A 21,781-nucleotide genomic window follows, 5' to 3' on the forward strand; every position below is an offset into this window, starting at 1 on the left:
ATATTGTATACCTCTTTCAAAACTCCCCTCATTCTTCTACGCTCCAGAGAATAAAGTTCCACCTTTCCCTATAACTCCGATCCTCAAGTCCCGGCAATGTCCTTGTAAAACTTCTCCACACTCTTTCAATCTTATTGAAAGATTTCCTGTAGGTCGTCGTCGTTGTCATCGTCAACAACATCATGTGCCGTGTCGTGTGCCGTGTCGTATGACGTGGGTGATCATGGTCTTCCATCTGTCTTTAATCTGCTTATTCCTTTCTCTATCCATGACCATAATTGTTCTGTGCAAATATTTCCACAGAAGTGGTTTGGCATTGCCTTCTGGGCAGTGTCTTCACAAGACAGAGGAACCCTGCCATTACAAGTATTCTTGAGAGTCTGGTCTCACTGGTGTTAGTGGTTGTATAACTAGGACTTCTGCTCATACAACCATCCATTCCCATAGTTTTGCTTAATCCTGATTTGCGGGGGGAGGCACTAAGCAGATGCTACACATGTCCAAGGGTGACCTGCTGGCTAGCAGATGGAAGGAGCGCCTTACATCTCTTTTAGTAGAGACATATCTCCACTCACCACCTGCACACAATACTTCAAATTAGGCCTCACCAACATCTTATATAATTTTAACATTGCGTCCCAACTCCTATACATAATGCCTTGATTTATGAAGGCCAATGTGCCAAAAGTTATCTGCCTGTGATGCCACTTTCTACGAATTACGAATCTGCATTTCTAGAACCCTTTGTTCTCTTCTCAGTGCCCTACCACTCACTGTGTAAGACCTCCCCTGGTTGGCCCTCCCAAAATGCAACATCTCATGCTTGTCTGCCTTAAATTCCACTTGCTATTACTCAATCCATTATTCCAGCTGATCCAGATTCTGCTGCAAGCTACGGTAGTTTTCCTTGCTGTTCACTACACCCACAGTCTTGTTGTAATCTACTAAATTTGCTTATCCATTCTACCACATTATCATCCAGATCATTGATATAGAGGACAAAAAAAAAACATTGGGCCTAGCTTCAACCCCTGGGGCACACCACTAGTAACGGGCCTCCTGTCAGAGAGGCAACCACCTGCCACCACTCTCTGGCTTATTCCACAAAGCCTTTGTCTAATCCAATTTGCTACTTCAACTTGAATGCCAAGTGACTAATCCTTCTTGACCAACCTTCTATGTGGGACTTTGTCAAAGGCCTTGCTAAAGTCCATATTGAAACATCCATGGCCTTATGTGTGCGTATACATATTTATTGTCATTCACAGTTTTTATTATTATGTATTGCAATGTACAGTTTCTGTCAAAAACAAATTTCACAACATATCCCAGTGATATTAAATCTGATTCTGCTTCCAATTCTGATTTTAGTATCGCACTTTCTAGCTGAGATCCCTTGTGTATAGCTTGAGGAAACTTTCCTGAACATATTTGACAAGCCCCATCCCATCGAGCCTTTTTACAAAATGGGTGTCACAGTCAATTGGTGGAAAGTTAAAATCACCTACTATTGCAACATTGTTTCTTGCAACAGTCTGCAGTCTCTCTTCAAATTTGCTTCTCTAAATTCTACCGACTGTTGGGTGGTCAATAATATAATCCCATTAACATAGGCATCCATTTCTTACTACTCAGTTCCACCCACTGGAGATCTCAACTACTGAGGTTCAGTCTGTCCTGTTTGAGTACTGCCATGACATCTTGCCTGACTAGTAATGCCATCCTTCCTCCTTTAATCCCTCCTGCTATATCATGTCTAAAACCACGGAACCCTGGAATATTTAGCTGCCAGTCCTGAACCTCCTGCGACCATGTCTCACTATTGGCTACAAATTCATAACTCCGCATGCTGATCCCTGCCCTCGGCTCATCTGCTTTTCCTACAATGCTCCTTGCATTGAAATATATGCAACTCAGAATATTAATTTCACCATGCTCAACCTTTGATGCCTGATTTTTGTATGTAGGTTTAACAACATCCTTCCCCTCAACCTGTCCACTATCAGCTCTGGCACTCTGTTTCCAGACAGAATATAAGGTGTTGCTCTACCACCCTGAAGGACTGACATGTTAGAATGGAAATGGTAATCAAAATTAAAATGTGTGGCCAACGGGACATTCTGCTTTTGGTAGATGGAGCAGAGGTGCTCAACAAAGCATCCCCACAATTTATGAAGGGTCTCACCAATGTAGAGGAGACCACATCGGGAACACTGGACACAATAGATGACCCCAGTAGATTCTCAGGTGAAGTGTGGCTTCACCTGGAGGGACTGTTTGGGGCCCTGAGTGGAGATGATGGAGGAGGTGAATGGGCAGGTGTAGCACTTCTTCCACTTGTAGGGGTAAAGATGAAAGGTCACGTTCCCTAAGCAACAACCTATCAAAGCTGTAAGCTGAATTCATATTTTCTATCTGCTATGTTAGGATTTGAACAATATACTCTGGCCCTAATCCAATAACATAACTAAGCATGTGCCAGTTTGCCTTGCTGTGCCAGTCATGGTTAGCCAACTCAGCACAGACTTGGCACTGCACTAAAGATTTTGTGTTCTGCAGGTTATTGCTTTATGCAAGATGAGTGCACTTACACAATGAACTGAAGGGCACTATCTAACCATGTAACACCCCTTTGCTCACATGAACATGTCTGGAATTCACAGGACAGTTTAGTAGCAATTAGCCGTGAAATAGCTCTAGCCCAAGTGCTTTCTAATGAAAGGACAGAGTTGCTGTGTTGCTCAATAAAGCCGGAGTCTGAATGGGAATCACCAGAAAGTCACCTTTTGAAAGGCTTACATAGAACGAAGAATAGACATGTTACGCCAACAATATGATTTTAAAAATACAATCTATAGATGTTTAAGGACATCTAATTCATGGCTGTGTTTCTGTAGTAGATAAATCCATTAAATGGTTACTCTAAAGATAATAAAGTTAAATTATTGGCAATGAGTTTATAGAAGCCTCTTCAGGCATTATTTGAATTGTATCTTTTCATAGAAGCTTCCTCTTTCTGGAACTTGAATGGGTACAGTTTACAGTTGGAAGAACTTGGTGTCCAAGAAAAGACTTTGTTTATGTGAGCATTTTGTTCCATGCTTTATTACTTTACACATGATTGTTTCTTTTCAATTATTGGATTACTTATTGTACTCTTTATGCAGAGCTGTATACATCAAAACAAATCTGCTGAGCTTGTCGGTGAGGTTCCTACAATCTTATGTTTGTTAATCATTCTTTGCATCCAGGGCAGGGGGAGCTAGTTAACATTGGGAAGACGTTAAAGGGTACATCACAGAGACATTAGTTCCTGGAGTAATTAGCTGGAGTGCCATTTTAGTTGTAGCTAACTGCATGCTTGGAGGAAACAAAGAGTTTTACACTAGAGATGCTCAAAACACAGGGCTCTCCAGATCAGAAGTTAGCATATTACGAAGTGTTGGGATATAAACGGCAAGGAGGGAAACTGGAAGAACGTTGGGTGCAGAAATCTCGTGTAATGGAACTTTGGTCTTTCTGCTTGGCTGTCAGTTAGGCATAACCAATTGCAAAATCTGTCCTGATGTGGAACAACTCCAGAAATCAGAGAGCTGCATTTCAAAGGTGAATGAAGGAGGCTTGTATGCGATTATAACTTACCAAGGGGAAAGGATGAGTTAACCATTTAGTGTCTTTTTTATATATACTGCATAACTGCAGTGAAGTTCAGCTACAAAGGGCAATTTAGAGGGTAGCATTTCAGTTATAGCAATAAACAATCTGCTGGAGAAACTCGGCAGGTCCAACAGTATCTGTGGAGATGGAGGACTGTTTTAGGTTAAAACCATATAGAGTGCAGAGGGGAGTATAAAGAGAAGGGGGGAGTGGAGAGCCATGGCCAGAAATAGGACTGTGGTGGTGGTAGTCGAGCCACACAAATGAAGGGGAGGGTGGAGTTGGGGACTGAGGTGGGTAAATGATAGATGGAGGCAGACAATAACAAAGGAATAAGGAGCCAAGTAGAGTGAGGGATGAAGAAGGTGGAGACATCTGCTGGAGTCCTTTCTCAAATCTTGATCCTAATACGCAGTTTTGACCCAAAATTCCTTCCTCCGCACCTCCACCCATAGACGCTGCTTCACCTACATCAGTTTATTTGTTGCTCCAGATTCCAGTGCCTGCATTCACTGGAGTCAGCCTCTCATTTATCCTTGGTTTCCTATTGAAACAATTGTGTGCTCACATTGATATTCAGCATCATAGCTCCTTTACTGGGTAAATTGCGTAAGCATGCAAATGTAGATAATCTACAATGAATGCATTGTCACTGATATGGACAACATGCTTCTCCTGTGCTCATGACCTGCATACACCATCTCCTAAACACACTGCAGAATTGAAATTCATTGTTGATTGTGAAAAACACAGGGACCTCTGCTTAGGACATGATTTTGCACAAAATGTATGGGTGTGTCACAGTCACAGATTGCCAAATAACTGTTTACTCTGCTCAAGGAGAACAAAAATACATTGGAGGGTTTTGCTATTCCAAACTGCATGGTTCAGTCAGGCTGAAGAGTGAGCAGTTATACAATCTGTCTGGATAGACCTCTCCACCTGTTTGGTTTGTGCATACCGTCTATCTCACCCACCATTAATTTCAGTCTAGGGCATAGATTTAAAAAAAAGTCTTTCACAGTTCATTTTCCTGACTTCTGATTAACTGAAGATACTGTACTCTGATACTGTAAAGACTTTATGTTTGTAGTTTTATAAATGTTGCATGGTTTGTTTTGTGAGTGGCCAGACTTTGACTGAAACTTCTTTGGGTTTAGAAAGGTCAGTACTGATGAGATTCTTTAAGGTTTATGACTCTGCATTATACCATTCATCTCATGTACTATTCAGCTTTGTTTATTCATATTCCCTTTGCTATCATTTACTGAGAATTAGATTTTTGTTTGCCCTGCCAATCAATATTTATGACAATAGAACATGTGTACCCAGATCATATCAGCTAGAGATTGCAAATTTCACTACTGAAAGAAGAGATTACTGAAGAACTCCCAGTTCAGCAGTAGGGATCTGACTCAGATGCATTTTAACACAAAACACAATGGCAGAGGAGCAGACCAGCAGGCCTTTCAAGCCTGGTCTACCATTAATATGACCTTGGGTAATCTATGCTGAATGCAGCTCCTCTTCTGTGCCACTTCTATTCCTCGATCCATCAAATATATATCCACATCCACTTTAAATTATTTTGATGATCCAGTTTCCACCACTGTCAGTCCTAGGAGGTGCATGCCATTTATATTAATGACTCATTGATGACAGAGGACAAACATACTCCACACACTATACAAGTACTATTAGGTCCTTATCATCAGGGACCCTTACCACCCAGGTCATGCTCTCTTCTCACTGCTGCCATCAGGAAGGAGGTAGAGGAGCCTCAGGACTCACACCACCAGGTTCAGGAATATTTATTAGCCCTCCAGCTTCAGGCTCTTTAACCAGAGAGGATAATTTCACTCAACTACACATGCCCCATGATTGAAATGTTCCCACCATCAGCGGACTCACTTTCAAGGACTTTTCATCTCATGTTCTCGATATTTTATTGCTTATTTATTTCTTTTTGTGTTTGCACTATTTGTTCTCTTTTGCACACTGGTTGGACACCCAACCTTTGGTTGATCCTATTATGGTTATTATTCCATTAGGATTTATTGACTATGCAAGAAAATGAATCTCAAGATTGTATATGATGATAAATATGTACTTTGATAATAGATTTACTTTGAGCTTTGAAATTTAAGCCCTATCTCCACCTCAGGCAGCACCTTCCTACCATGGTTGCGAATTCATCTACCTCCAATCTGTTCAGTTGTCCAATACCACCTCTCCACAAATACTGATCTACTCCAACAACAAACTTTCTCCATCTCCAAATCGGCCCCCATGAACTACAATCCCAACCTGTAAGTACTAATTCTTCCACCAATACACCCCATTGCTTCATCAGAGCCTTTAATCTTTCTTCCAAGGGTCCTTGGCCCCCTTATCTTCACACACACTCCCCACCAACTGTTAACCTGAACCCCCTATTTATGAATTGGTTTCTATCCCTAACCCTTCCAAAATCAGTCACGATCACTATCCTCTCCAGTACTACCACCTGGGACCATAACTGGCCCAAATCCCATACAGGGGCATAACTAGCTTACTTTATGAATTCTACACTGGTGCAATGAACAAAGAAAGACCTTTCAATAGGTAATGAACCTAATATTAAAGGCTCAAAGGAAGAAAAGAAATTCACAGTGGAGAGATTAAGAGAAAAGCTAGTTGGAGGAAAGTGATTGTCTGATGTGAAGAAATGTGAAGGAATTGTACTGCTGGGAGTTTGAAGAATGAGTGGCAACTTGCTGAAATAGACAAGATCCTGAGGTGTTGGGCAGAGGATTCTGTTGTGTCTGTGCACAACTACATATCAACAACATAAAAGCACATTCATGGGAGACTGGTTTAACTGGTTAATTTGAATTGTAGCGTGAGAGAGACAAAGCAATGGACATGCACAGAAACAGATCAGTATGCATGTGTAGACAGCAATCCATACATAGTGCTGAGGGGTGGGGGTCATTAAAAGAAATAGATCCATAAATTACACTTCCTCCACCTTTAATACAACACAAAACTGTATAGGTACAAAACAGTCAACTTCCCTTTCAAAAACCATATTCCAAATAAACATGCTATCGCAATAACAGTCCATAACCAGCTTCACAGTTCTAAAGATTCAGACTTCTGGGTGGTGCTCAGTTTCTTTCAGGATAGTGCCTCTGGACCTGTGGGGTAACATCAGGTTTGGTAGGTGTCTTGTCTAAGAGAAAGTTCTCAGTTTCTGGTGTCACGTTGCTGTCAGTGACAGCATCACTGAGAGGCAAGTCCAGCGACTACGGTGTGTCTGTCTTGTTGGATGCAGTTGCCTCGGGTGTGTTCTTCAATTGAGCATCCATTATCTGGTCCACATGATGTCTCCTTGTCTGATCACCTGCATTCCCTGTGTGCATCAGTGGTCTAGTTATTTTAGATATCCTACTGGGTGTCCACTTTTCTCCTCGGTAACCACACGCTAGGACTTCCTGTCCAATCTCAAAGCTCCTTGCTGCTTCACTTGGCAACTGGCTGAACCATTTATTCTGCACTTCTCTCTGTACATCTGGTTTCAGGAGGTCTATGCAAGATCCTAGATTCCTGTTGCAGGTGTTTGATCTGTCTTTGCATTAACAGAGTTCTCATACTCAAAGAGGAAGCTGTCCACCTTCTAGAGAAATGACCCCCTTGACAATTGCTTCAATGGATTTCTTGAAGATTTGGTTAAACCCGTTTGTTGCTGGGTGGTGAGGAGCTGACTTGAAATGTCTGATGCCATGTTTTTCTCATCAACAGTCAGAATTCTTTTGACATGTCCATTGTCACTCACAATTTGTTCTGGTAAGCCATTTCTGTGACTTATATAAGCCCTGTTTGTCAATCACATGTCCATAATGAGATTTCATTCTTGAAAAACTTTCATTTCTCTCGTTGCATACAGACCATACTCACTCAGCCTGGTAAGCACTTTACCAAGGTTCAGGAGGTGTTCTTCATCATTTCGCCGGTCACAATGTTGTCCTCAAGGCCAAATTACTGGAGCTGATGTGATGTTAAAGACGAGATGATAATACTGTCCCTTGTTCTTTTAGTGTTGATTGAGAGAAACTTCCTCCTTGATCTCCATTTGCAGATAGGCTTGTGATATCAATCTTTGAAAACCCTTGTCAAAGATGCAAAAATATCTTCTATTTGTGGCAGGCGATATGCCACATTACACAGTACCGGGTTGATGCTCACTTTGAAATCCCCACATATGTGAACGGCTCTGGCCTTCCCTTTCCTGATAATCAGGACAATGGACATGGCCCAATCACTCCACTCAACCTTGGAGAAAATTCCAGACGATTCCAAGCTCTGCAGTTCAGCATCCACTTCAGAAGGTAATATATAAGGCACGGGACGTGCTTTACGGCATTTTGGTGTTGCTGCCTCATTCAGTTCAGTTCTGGCCTTCATGGCTTTGAGTTTACCAATCCCTTTCTCAAATAGCTTCTCATTAGCATTAAGCAGCTGTGACAATCTCTGGTTAGTGCTACCATTTGGACTGCCATTGTTTGTTGATGACACACTGAGTACCAATCTAGATGAATGATTGAGAAAAATCCATGTCTGAAAAGTGCTGGCCCACCACTTTACAATACATAAAGCTCTAACTTCTTTATCGGAGTAGGTCTCTAGCACCACTGAGGTCTTCTCTAATGGAAGCTTAGAAAGCAGTCTGTTGTTGTCAGCCTCTGGAATTATGGACAAAGCTGACATTTTCAGTTTTACATCTGACACATCTATTGTGATCCAGTTGATTTTATGATCTGCTAAAATTATACTATGCAGTTCTAGGCATGACAGTTCACCTTTGTCAGACTCTAGCTTGTCTGATGCTGTTTTACATTTGGTAGCTTTATGCATTTGCTTAGTTTTGTGTTTGAGGCTTTTCACGCGGTTGTGCTTTACATCTGCCTTGCACAATCTCTCTATGTGACCTTGTTTGTGACACTTTCTGCAGACCTTTGAACCAACAGTTATTTGCATCATGGAGGATTTGCCACATCAATAACATCTTTGGCTTTTTGCACCATTCAGGGACTTTTTCTGCATTTCACATTCTAACCTCCTTTTCTGTAGTTCTGCTACACCTTTTGCTGCAGTCTAATGATACTGCAATGGTCTACACCATTCTGTTAAGTCTCTTTCTGCCAGTAGCCTCTTCTAAGTGCTTTGAGTATGCATGCCACATACAAGCCTGCCTCTTAATGCATCAGAAAGCCCATCTCGAAAGTCATAGTACTGGGAAATGCCAAGGAATTCTGCAATGTATTCAGAATGGCTTTTATTTTAACAGATTCCTTTTGTAAAATCTCAATATCTCAGCTAATATCAGCACTTTAGATCGCAAGTGATTTTGTAAATTGTAACAACTCCATTGAACATCTTCCTTGCCGGCTTTTCAAGGGGTTACTAAGTTGCGTAAGAGACTGTATGTTCTAGGACACATTAAACAAAGAAGTGTAGGGGCTTCCTTTTGCTCCTCCACATTGTTTGTGTTATAATACATTCCAACCCTCTCAATATACAAATCCCAGCCTTCATTAGTGCTATCAAATTCTTCAACTTTCTGGACTGAAGCCATCATCATGTTACTTCCACTTTAAATTCAGCAAGTCTTTCAATGTTACCCACGTATTCCTTTGTTAGTGTCCGTGACGGCAGTGAGGGATAATTTCATGGACGGAGCTGAATCTCATAATGCAAATTTTCACTTGATTCAGGGTTGGACTACGTCAAAGTAGGTCGGCAAACACAGAGTTGTTAGAAAAGCAATACTTAAAAAAGCAGCAAAGTCTTTTCACTCAACATTAAGTAATTAATTAATATAAAATGTGAAATTATGCTCCTAGTAAGTCAAATGCAGAGTATGCCTATCAACTTGGCAGTAATTATTGAAGCGATGGGATTCATTTAAAGCAAAACCTCCCTATGACTTTAATGCGGGATCACAAATGGTATGAGTAAAGGAAGAAAAATTGCAGAAACATCCAGATGAAAGGACAGAAATTCTACTCCTTTCTCTTCCGGAACTCATGAAGGGTCTCAGCCCAGAACATCAACTACACTGGACAACAAAAATGTTGCTTCCTAAATATCTTTGGGTGCACCTTATAGATTTTGGGCTGCTGATCATGAAAATCACTGAGATTTCCCTATCAGACACCGTTTTTTGAAATTGTCCATATGTTACTTCAATTCATAATTCGAGCCAAGATTGCATTTTGCTGGTCCACAAATCAAACAGGTCATCAATGACAGACAAATCAAAGAACTTCTAGTGGGACCAGAGAAGAACACGTGAAAGCCATTCAAGGATGTCACTGAAAATTTTTTTGACAGCTACTGAGCATCAAACTACGTGCAGCTGGCTGTCATGCTTCAAATATACAAAACCATGAAGTGCAACATGTCACTATAGATTTATTTTCTGCTTTCCCATTTAGACTTCTTTCCTGCAAACCTAGGCATTGTCAGTGATGAGCATGGAGAGAGGTTTCACCAGGACATTACGGTCATGGAGAAACGGTATCAGGGCAACTGGAATCCATCAATGCTGGCCGATTATTGTTGGACACTTAAGCGAGAAGCTTCAGACACTCAGTACAAATGAAAATCATTAACAAAACATTTTTAGCTTATTTGAACTATTGAAAATTATCGGCACTGTTATGCAATTAAACACGTTATGATCAATAAAAGTTAATTTTCTTGTTTCATCAAATTCCTACGATATACAGGAGTCTGAAATTATATTTGTGTCCAGTTTCAAGCTGTCTATCATAAACGAGGAAGCAAAATTTCTGAAAAAAAAATTGTTGTCCAGTGCTATTTATGATTAATTCCTTCAGTGTTTTGTGTGTGTTCCTCAAGATTTCCAGAATCTGCTGAATTTATTGTGCTTATGAAAGGATGCAAATGTTATTTACAGCATTTCTTTGTCAGGGCTCTTGCTCAATTGTTAGAGTGAGGAATGAGAGAACTTCCATGAAAATGTTGTGGTTTAGGCCTCCTCTGCAAATCACACAGGTAGTGTCAGTTAGCAAGGTCTCAATAAGCAAACACAAGGCTTGGTAGTAACTGGAGGAGTGCCAGGAGCACTAAACTCCAGCATCATGTATGAAGCAGAGGATTATCTTCAGCAGTTAAAAATTCTCCTTTTCCAAACAAGTTCAGAGAAAGCTTACTCCCACATTTACCATTCAATGGACAACATCAAGTGTGAAAAATCTGCATGCACTATCTCAGCTCTAGTTTATGAAGTAATACTTCAAAATTATAGTTAGAAGAGTTTGAGGAAAATGAGTGAAGCATTGATTCAAAATGTTCAAAGACTATGGTCTGGATCATTGATAACCCCCTTCACTTGCTCCTTGGGAGAGTGAGAAAATGCAAGGAGGAAAACAATAGCAGAAATGAAGATGACCTAGTTGCAGGTTTCTGGGAGAAAGTAGCAGAAGCATCATATCTTATCAGGAACAGCAGGCTTTGTAGCAAATTCAATAATATCTTTGTTTGCTTCACTTCTGACATTGTCTTCTCAATCAAAGTCCAATTTACTGAAATCTCACCAAATCCACATACCACTCCTCACGGGATTTGGCATGCATCAGACTAATTGTCAAATTAAATTTCTATTAGAGTTGGTTTCTTCACACAGTGACATATTTGCTGGGCTTTTCCTCCAGACCAAAACCTTCCAGCCATATAATTTCCTTTCACATAATTGCATTGCTTCAAGAAAATCATGTCACCATATGACAGAATGGGTAGAACCTGATCAGTTAATTCATCAAATCTTCCCAAATGGCTGGCAAACTACTCAAAGGAGTCAATTCATTCATTCCAGTTCTTCTTTACTAAAGTCACTCTGTTAACTAAAACAGCTGTTTCAAGAGAAAGACATTTCATTGTGTTAACTAGGAATTAGGTAATGAATACCAGACTGAAAATGTTCTCATCTCTTAAATTAATAATAATTTAAGAAAAAAACAGTTTGGCAAATTCTTTAAAGTCTTGCCATAGATTTCTTACCCAGGCTGAGAAAAACTTCTTGGAATGTGGTACATGAAGACATTGGCTTGTGTGCTATTAGACAACTGAGTAGCCATCTTTATCACAGGGCAGATGATGAAAGAGTCCCTGAGAAGAAACAACATAAAGATTAGATCCCAAGCCTTAGAACCGTACAGGAATATAAACACATTTTGTCACGGCAATAAAAAAAACTAATTACACAGAGAATACAGAGAAACAAAATGGAAAGAGATTAAGAGAAAAGTTAAAATTAAATCATGAACAAACATTAAAAAATTTTGTTTTACAGGCACGTAAATAAAATGAATGAAATAAAAGAGGGGAAATTAGGGCACTTAGAGTAGAGGGTTTTAAACAATAGGGAAGGCTACAAATATGGAATAATTTGATCAGAGAGAGTCTGTAGGCTAACATGACATCAGATGAGATCAGAAATAATAAAAACAAATTTTAAAAAGTGACTTTGTATAGAATAATAGAAGGCAGTGGTAATTAATCTATGTCCAGACAGATTATATCTATACTTTTAAAGAATGTATCTGACAGAGGTACATAATTAGTAATTCTAAGATGAAAGTGTATGATCAGTGAATGCCTGATAACTAATAGTATATCCACACTTAAGAAAAAAGAGAAATGTCTATGAAAAACAACTAAAAACTAAAACATAATAAAAAGAATAATCAACAAGAATTTCTCAAGGTAAAGTCTTGCTTGACCAATTGCAAGAAATTCTGAAAAAGGTAGAGATGAAAAATGTGGCCATAGGGTTCAACAGTATGGAGATAGGCCCTTCAGCACAACTCATCAAAGCATCGACCCGAGCTAGTTCCATTTGCCTGTATTTGGCCCATATCCTTCCAAACTTTTCCTATCCATGTACCTGCCCAGTTGTCCTTTTAACATTATATCTGTTCCTACCTCTACCAATCCCTTTGGCAGATTGCTCCAGAAACTCACCACCCCTGTGAGATCAACTTGTCCCTCAGGTTTCCTTTAAATCTTTCCCCTCTCATCTGAAATCAATACCCTCTGGCTTTGGACTCTGTACCCTGGGAAAAAGACAGCATCTATCAATCCAATCAAGGTTTGTCACAATTCTAGAAACATTCAGCCTCCTTCGCTCCAAAGAAAAAAAGTCTCAGTCTATCTTGACTCTCCTTATAATTCAAGCCCTCCTGATGCATGAAGTTCATCTCGATTCTCTATATGGGCTTTGACAAAATTTAATATATAATAAGACTTTAAGTCATCCATTTGTAAACCCTGACGTCATTGTGGAAGATTCCTGTTTTCAAAATAACTATGACCTTTCATTCACTGTGGAGCTAAGACTACCAACATCGCATCATCTGGCTCCACATTAAATCCATGGGTTACTTGCTCCCCTTCTGTGCTGTCCCAAAGCTTGGTCAGTGTCTAAACCTCCTAATCTTTCTGCCCTTATATGACTGCAAACTGTGTCAAGAGCTGCAAAAGTACTACATGTATTGAATTGTAAACTTTATCGGAGGCAAGTTTGGCTGGGAAAGTTATCTTTAACAGTATCAGCAAGTAAGCAAAACATTATTTATAATCCTGGAAAACAGGTCCTTCATTGACTTTAAACATAAATTGTCTTTTACATAAAATACACAGGACTGATTACAGTCAAGGAGAGAGGGCAAATGGCTCCTAGGTCACAGTATAATTGCCACTAATCTCTACAATTAAACCTATTTTGCTTTTCAGTGACAAATAAGAGAAATATTTGTATTTATTCTAATATATTTGCTTTCTGTAATCTTCCAGCACAAATCTGGCACAAACAGCAGTACAATAATGAACTAGTTCTTTGATATTTTTCTTTGAGAGAGGAATGTTGGTCCAGCCATTTGTAAAATTAATTGGTTTCCTCTGTCCTACAGACTTCTTACATTCACCTGGACGCTGAATTAATTGTAAACGAGAAAAGAATCGTTGCTTCACCAATAATCAACAATGCTGTCAGTCTGGAGCGTCAACCTAGATTGAGGTAAATACCAAAACCCAGCAAGGTAATCTCTACAAACTGACCTAACATGACAGAATGTTGAGTCATGGATGAGAAGTTTATTTCAGCAATTTATCCTGGATGATCTATGATGGGAAGCCTTCAATGGTTATTAGATTTCTACTTTGAAACTCAATGACATGGGATGAAATTACATTTGTATTCCTTGATAGCATATACAGCAGGTACTGAACCAGACAAACTTCTATTATCTGCAATGACTTTATAGACTAGGTTACTCTCATCCAAATTTCAATATTTATGAAGTGCCCTTTTGTTTAACATGAAAGATCTTTTATTCCTCCGAGCACCCTTTAAACTTGCAATTCAAATAGGCATAGTCAGTATAAATGAAACACAAGGATGGAAATATCATGGTAATGAGGATGCATGCTGCTTCTGATTACAGCAGCACTGGGTTTGGCACAACTACAGAGGATAACTGGGGCGAGGCATAAATAGTTCCAGCTGAATGGTTCTAGTGATCACTGGTCTTCCATGGCAGTGATTCGACACTAAATGCAAACACTGGGAAAGCACGAATTTCTATGTTTTAAAAAAAGCACAGGTAATGGACACACAATATTAGTGAATAATATGCACAAATGTTCCAACAATAACCTGAAAATTGATCAACAGGTTAAGGTTGCCTGAGCAACTTCAGGGCAGATAGTTACTTTTACTGTCTGATTGATCTGCTATATGCAGGGATCAACATCAAACCCAACACCGTTGTCCCCTCCACCACTACCGTCCTACCCTGTAACTATTACACAGGACTACTCTGGGCCCAGCTCCAACTCTGGACCTAATCTGAGTAATCCACTGATCCTATCATGGGTAGAATATCCTGCAACAGGTAGATTGACAAGGATTAGATCAAGGAGGTTCATGGTTCATGTTTCATGTCAGCTTGCTTTTTACCACCTGCTCACATGATGTGATAGCTTTGCCCTTAAGGTTTCATAGTTTAGTCATTTGTGCTCCCAACAAACTACTCTTGGTTTTGTGCATCGAAGTCCCCCACCTTGAGACTATTTGTACCTTTGCTGCTGTCAACTCATTTTTCAAGCAGAAGAGGTATACTACTTGCTGTGCAGTTCAAGGTGTTGCGAAATTTTCATGTTATCTCTTTATCTTCAGCTTTCTTCCTTTATTTTTTTACTTCTCTCTCTTCTTGTGAGACTTAGTATTTATCTACACCCCGTGCATATGTGTGTGTAAGTGTATGTATATTTGTAGCTTGAACAGAATGTTCAAATCACTAAGCTTCAATTCCAGGTTATCCTCAGACTCCTGACTTTCCTTGCAGACAACAAAGTACACTTCTTAGCAGCAGCTTTCTGAATGTTGGGCCTCATTATATTCACAACACTATCCCCCAAAGTAAACTGTAAACAAACTGAAATTTCTTTAAACTATTCTGAAGTTACCTTTCTACTATGATATTTCCAGTTCTACTTGCCTATAATTCTATAATTAAGAATTGCTGGCAACGAAGAGATCCGCCCACCAGGCGCACCTTGCTCAGCGTCTTGTCCTGATAAGAAAGCAGCCTTCCGCCTTGTATGCAGCAACCCCCAGAGCAAGTTTCGAGAGATTCAAAACGTGTGGTGGACCAACCTCGCAAAGAGAACTCAGCTTTGCGCAGACACCGGTGACTACAGAAGGTTTTATGAAGCCCTGAGAGTGGTGTACAGCCCTTCGCACCAGGTCCAGAGTCCCTTGCACAGTGCAGACGGTCAGGCGCTCTTCACAGACAAGGCGTCCATCTGGTGGTTGGAACATTTCCAGATTTTCTTCAGCGCCAATCGCACGGTCCAAGACTCAGCAATTCATTGCATCCCACAACAGCGAGAGAAAACAGAACTGGACAAGATTCCAACTTTAGAAGAGACAGTTAAGGCGATAGAGCAACTGAAAAGTGGCAAGGCAGCGGATGTTGATGGAATCCCACCTGAGATTTGGAAGCATGGGGGCCCAGCGTTACACACCAACCTCCATGAGTTCTTTGTCTGCTGCTGGGAACAAGGTAAACTACCACAGGACCTCTGTGATGCAGTCATCATCACCCTGTATAAGAACAAGGGGGGAAAGTCCAACTACCAGGGGATAACCCTGCTCTCTATCACAGGAAAAATCCCCACAAGAGTACTCCTGAACAGTTTGCTGCCCATCATTGCAGAAGAACACCTTCCAGAGAGCCAGTGTGGCTTCAGAGCCAACAGGAGCACCACGAACATGGTATTTGTTCTCAGGCAGCTCCAAGAGAAAGGTAGGGAACAGAACAAGGGATTGTACGTGACGTTTGTCAACCTTACCAAAGCGTTTGGCACTGTGACCAGGGAAGGTCTGTGGCAAATCATGGAACGACTGGGATGCCCCCCAAAGTTCCTCAGCATGGTCGTCCAGCTACATGAAGATCAGAGTGGCCAACTCAGACACAACAACGACCTCACAGAACCCTTCCCCAATAGACAATGGAGTAAAGCAAGGCTGTGTCCTCATGCCAACTCTCTTCACCATCTTGTTCAACATGATACTTGACAGGGTCACAGAAGACCTTGATGACGAGGACGGTGTCTACATCCGATACCGCACCAATGGTAGCCTGTTCAACCTGAGGTGATTACAGTCCCACACCAAGACATTGGAGCAACTCATCCGAGAGCTACGCTTCGCCGATGATGCTGCCCTTGTTGCCCACACAGAGACAGCCCTGCAGCGCATAACACCCTGCTTCGCAGAGGCTGCCAAGCTCTTCGGACTGGAAGTCAGCTTGAAGAAGACAAGTTCTCCATCAGCCCGCACCTCAGGAAGATTACCACCCTCCCCGCATCACCATCGGTGAGGGAGAGCTGAAGACAGTCCACCAGTTCAGCTACCTGCGGTGCACCATCTCGTCAGATGTCAAGATCGACAAAGAGATTGACAACAGACTGGCAAAGGCAAACAGCGCATTTGGCAGGCTGTACAAAAGAGTCTGGAACAACAAGCACTTGAAGAAAGTCCCAAAGATCAGCGTGTACAGAGCCGTTGTACTGACCAGCCTCCTGTACAGCTCCGAGTCGTGGGTCACCTACCGTCACCAGCTACGACCCCTTTAGTGTTTCCACCAGCGCTGCCTCCGCACCATCCTCAACATCCACTGGAGTGACTTCGACACCAACATCGAAGTCCTCGAACAGGCGGAGGTCACCAGCATCGAGGCCATGCTGTTGAAGACGCAGCTGGGCTGGGTAGGGCACGTCTCCAGGATGGAGGATCATCGCCTGCCCAAGACTGTGCTGTATGGTGAACTCTCCACTAGCCTCCATGACAGAGGGACACCGAAGAAGAGGTACAAGGACTCTCTGAAGAAATCCCTTGTCACATTGACCATCGCCAGTGGTCTAATCTAGCCTCGAAGGTCTGGTGACACACTATTCACCAGTCTGTCTCCTCCTTCGAGAACACACGCAGGGCTGGCATCGAGGACAAAAGGAGAAGGAGGAAGAACCATGACACAGCAGTACCAAACACAGAACAGAATTTCCCTTGCAGCCACGGTAGGTGGCCGGACCTGACTGTCCCATATTGCCCTCGTCAGCTACCAGCGAGCCTGCAGAAGACGTGGGCAGCCCCCTTCCTAATTCTTCATTTGCGAAGCCAAGCCATGATGAATTCTGCAAAATTTAGTAACATTAAATGGGATGAACTCAACTGACATAAACATCCATGAGCTTCCACAGCTCCTGATGACCCTGTAATTTCAGTCTCTGAGGTTGGAGTGAGACCAACCATCAGCAGGGTGAGCCCAATGGAAGCATCTGGCCCAGATGGGGTACCTGGTCAAGTACTAAAGACCTACACCGATCAACTGGCTGAAGTGTTTACCAATATCTTTAACTTTGGCTGTCTGATGTACGCCCCTGCTTCAAGCAGGTTTCAATTATGTCGGTGCCCATGGTAACCTGCCTCAATGACCATCACCCAGTCACACTTACATACATTGCAATGAAATGCTTTCATAGATTGGTGATGAAACATACCATTCCTGACTGAAAGTCAGCTTAGATATGCTCCATTTTGCCAATCATCACAACACATTCACAGCAGAAGCCATTTCATTGGCTCTTCACTCAACCCTGGAACACCTGGACAGTAAAGATGAAAAACATCAGGATGCCCTTCATTAACTACAGCTTGACATTCAATACTATCATCTCCTCAAAGCTAATCAATAAGCTTCAAGACCTCGGCTTCAGTATCTCCTTGTGCAATCAGATCTTCAATTTCCTCAATGGCAGACCCCAGTCAGTTTGTATTGGCAACAACATCTCCTCCACAATCTCCATCAGTACAGATGCACCACAAGGTGTTGTGCTTACCTGTTCTCTCTTTATACTTAATATGAAGCTCCAATGCCATATTTGTTTGCCGTTGACACCACTGTCATTGGCCAAATCAAAGATGGTGATGAATCAGCATATAGGAGGGAGATTAAAAATCTAACTGAGTGGTCCCATAACAACAGCCTCTCTCTCAATGGCTGAGTGGTACCATAACAACAGCCTCTCACTCAATGTCAGCAAGACCAAGGAGCTGATTATTGACTTCAGAAAGAAGAAAATGGAGGTCCATGAGCCAGTCCTCATCAGGGGATCAGAGATGAAGAGGGTCAGCAACTTTAAGTTCCTCGGTGTTATTGTTTCAGAGGACCTGGCCTGGACCCAGGAAGCAAGTGCTATTACGAAGAAAGCACAGCAGTGCCTCTAATTCCTTAGAAGTTTGCAAAGATTCAGCATGACATCTAAAACTTTGACGAACTTCTATAGATGTGTGTTTCTATTGACTACCTGCATCACAGCGTAGTATGGAAACACCAATGCCCTTGAATAGAAAATTCCACAAAAAAAAAAATGGATACAGATCAGTCCATCACGGGTAAAGCCTTCTTCACATTTACATCTACAAATTGCGTTGTCACAGGAAAGCAGCATCTATCATAACGGACCCCTCCCACCCACGTCTCTCGTCGCTGCTGCCATCAGGAAGAGGGTACCTGAGTCTCGGGCCTCACATGACCAGGTTCGGGAATAGTTATTACCCCTCGACTATCAGACTTTTGTACCAGAAAGGATAACTTCATGCTCCATCACTGAAATGTTCCCATAACCTATGAACTCACTTTTAAGGACGCTTCAGCTCATGTTATCAATATTTACTGCTTATTTATTTTTATTTGTTGTATTTGCACAGTTTATTGTCTTTTGCACTTTTGTCCTATTGAGTGTGGTCTTTCATTTGTTCTATTGTGTTTCTTGGATTTACTGTGGATGCCACAAGGAAATGAGTCTCAGGGTTGTATATGGTGACATATATGTACTTTGATAATAAATTTATTTTGAACTTTGAACAAATTTACACTGAGGAAATGATGTAATGGAATTAATAACCAAGTGATATCAATCTTTTCTATAATGATAATAAGCTTTGGTCTGCAAAAAGTGAAACTGATTTTATTTTTGACAAGTGAACCACAGAAAATAGCTATTCTAAGTACAGCTATAACATTTCTCATAAACAGATGTCATTTTGGTAGCCTTTCTGCTGTAAACTTTTTCATGTGACTGTTTTCCAGTTTTCATTTCACTGAAGTGTTTCCTAGAAAGAACATGATGGCATTATCAGCAAAGGTCATTGGTTGTTGCCCATTCATCAGCGTGCCTGCGAGGTAATGGACAATGAACTGACTTAATGCAATTTATTAGTTGTGCTTTTGGATAGTGGCGTTGAGAAGAGAGTTCTTGGATTTTGACCCAATGACTATGAAATAAGAATGATCAGTTTCCAGCTCAAGATGAATGGATTGAACTTGGAATTTCTGGGTCCCTGACACTCATGCCCTTATTAATAGCAGAAGCTGCAGGTTTGAAAGATGATAAACAAGAAAATTTAGCAAGGTACTATGACACATACTGTAGATGTTACACTCTGCAGCCATTTTGCTACCAGTGCATAAAGTGCGAATGGAATTACCACTTAGCAGTTTATGTCTGGGTTTTAACCAGATCTTGGACAAATTATGATGACACAATCTGGAGAGCTATGATTGAATTGAAGCACTATGTAGTCAGTAGTCAGCGAATCCCACTTATAATGGAGAGAGTCTTGTAGCAATAGCCTGGGTCAAAGTGAATAACACCCAATGATCACAGCCATCTTCCTTTATCTGACTATGTTATAGAGTCATTGAGCATAGAAACAGTCCTTTGAGTCCACAAAGCACACATTTACACTAATCTCATTTTATTTTCCACTCAGTCCTATCAAATCCTCCTAGATTCTGCTATTTGACTACACAGTAGGGATAATTTATAGTGGCCAATTAACCTAAAAATCTATAAGTCTTTGAGATTTTGGAGGAGATTGGTGCCCCTGTGCCTCCACAATGGAGAATTGTCAGCCTGGTTTTAACTGACTTTACTTTCGTGATTTCCCACATGGCTAAATTCTCCTTTGATGTCAAGGGAAAGCCCTCTCAATTTGCTTCTAGAATTGAACTGTTTTGTTCAAGTTCAGAAAAAAATGTTTATGTACTGGGCAGCAACTTTTCAGCTCTTCATCAATAGCATTTCCAAGTCACAACCATCGAGTAAATTCATAATTGCAAACCCATATAAACACAACCATTAAAAGCACTTAGCCAGGTAGGACTTCATCTAATTTGTGGACTTTGTTGCCTTAGGCAGCTGTGGAGGCCAAGTTGTTGAGTATATTTAAAGGTAAATTCCTGATTAGTCTAGGCATGAAGGGATGGTGCAGGTTGACAGGAGTAGGCAGTTTAAATAGTTCAGCATGGACTAGATGGGCTGAAGGACCTGTTTCTGTGCTGTATTTTTCTATGACTCTGCAGCCATCAATTTCATCAAGCAAATCGTTGACATAGAAACAATACAGGCCCTTCGGTCCACAAAGTTGTGCCGAACATGTCCCGACCTCAGAACTACCTAGGCTTTACCCGTAGCCCTCTATTTTTCTAAGCTCCATGTAGCCATCCAGGAGACTCTTAAAAGACCCTATCGATTCTGCCTCCACCACTGCCACCAACAGCCCATTCCATGCACTCACGAGTCCCTGAGTGAAAAACTTACCCCTGACATCTCCTCTGTACCAACTTCCAAGCACCTTAAAACTATGCCCTCTTGTGCTGGACATTTCAGCCCTGGGGAAAAGCCTCTGACTATGCACACAATCAATGCCTCTCATTATCTTGTACACCTCTATCAAGTCACCTCTCATCCTCCGTCGCTCCAAGGAGAAAAGGCCAAGTTCACTCAACCTATTCTCATAAGGCATGCTTCCCAATCCAGGCAACATCTTTGTAAATCTCCCCTGCACCCTTCCACGTCCTTCCTATAGTGATGCGACCAGAATTGAGCACAGTACTCCAAGTGGTGTCTGACCAGGGTCGTATATAGCTGCAACATTACCTCTCGGCTCTTAAACTCAATCCCATGATTGATGAAAGCCAATGCACCATATGCCTTCTTAACTATGGAGTCAACCTGCATTGCAGCTTTGAGTGTCCTATGGACTCGGACCCAAAGATCCATCTGATCCTCCACACTGCCAAGAGTCTTACCATTAATACTATATTCTGCCATGAACCATCTCACATTTATCTGGGTTGAACTCCATCTGCCACTTCTCAGCCCAGTTTTGCATCCTATCAATGTCCCATTGTAACCTCTGACAGCCCTCCACACTATCCACAACATCCCCAACCTTTGTGTCATCAGCAAATTTACTAACCCATTCCTCCACTTCCTCATCCAGGTCATTTATAAAATTCACAAAGAGTAGGGGTCCTAGACAGATCCCTGTGGCACACCACTGGTCACCGGCCTCCATGCAGAATATGACCTGTCTACAACCACTTTTTGCCTTCTGTGGGCAAGCTAGTTCTGGATACACAAAGCAATGCCCCCTTGGATCCCATGCCTTCTTACTTTCTCAAGAAGCCTTGCATGGGGTACC

General features: G+C 41.5%; 1 protein-coding gene across 1 annotated transcript in view; it reads right to left on the reverse strand.

The window, feature by feature from the left end:
• tg (thyroglobulin) overlaps positions 1-21,781 on the reverse strand; it is a 360,953-nt gene that overhangs the window by 28,157 nt on the left and 311,015 nt on the right. The window contains exon 47 of the mRNA XM_072246581.1: positions 11,725-11,832. Within this exon, the coding sequence (XP_072102682.1) occupies positions 11,725-11,832 (108 nt within the window). The remainder of the gene's footprint in view (positions 1-11,724; positions 11,833-21,781) is intronic.

The sequence above is a fragment of the Mobula birostris genome, chromosome 1 (genome assembly GCF_030028105.1).
Source record: "Mobula birostris isolate sMobBir1 chromosome 1, sMobBir1.hap1, whole genome shotgun sequence".
Classification (NCBI taxonomy): domain Eukaryota; kingdom Metazoa; phylum Chordata; class Chondrichthyes; order Myliobatiformes; family Myliobatidae; genus Mobula; species Mobula birostris.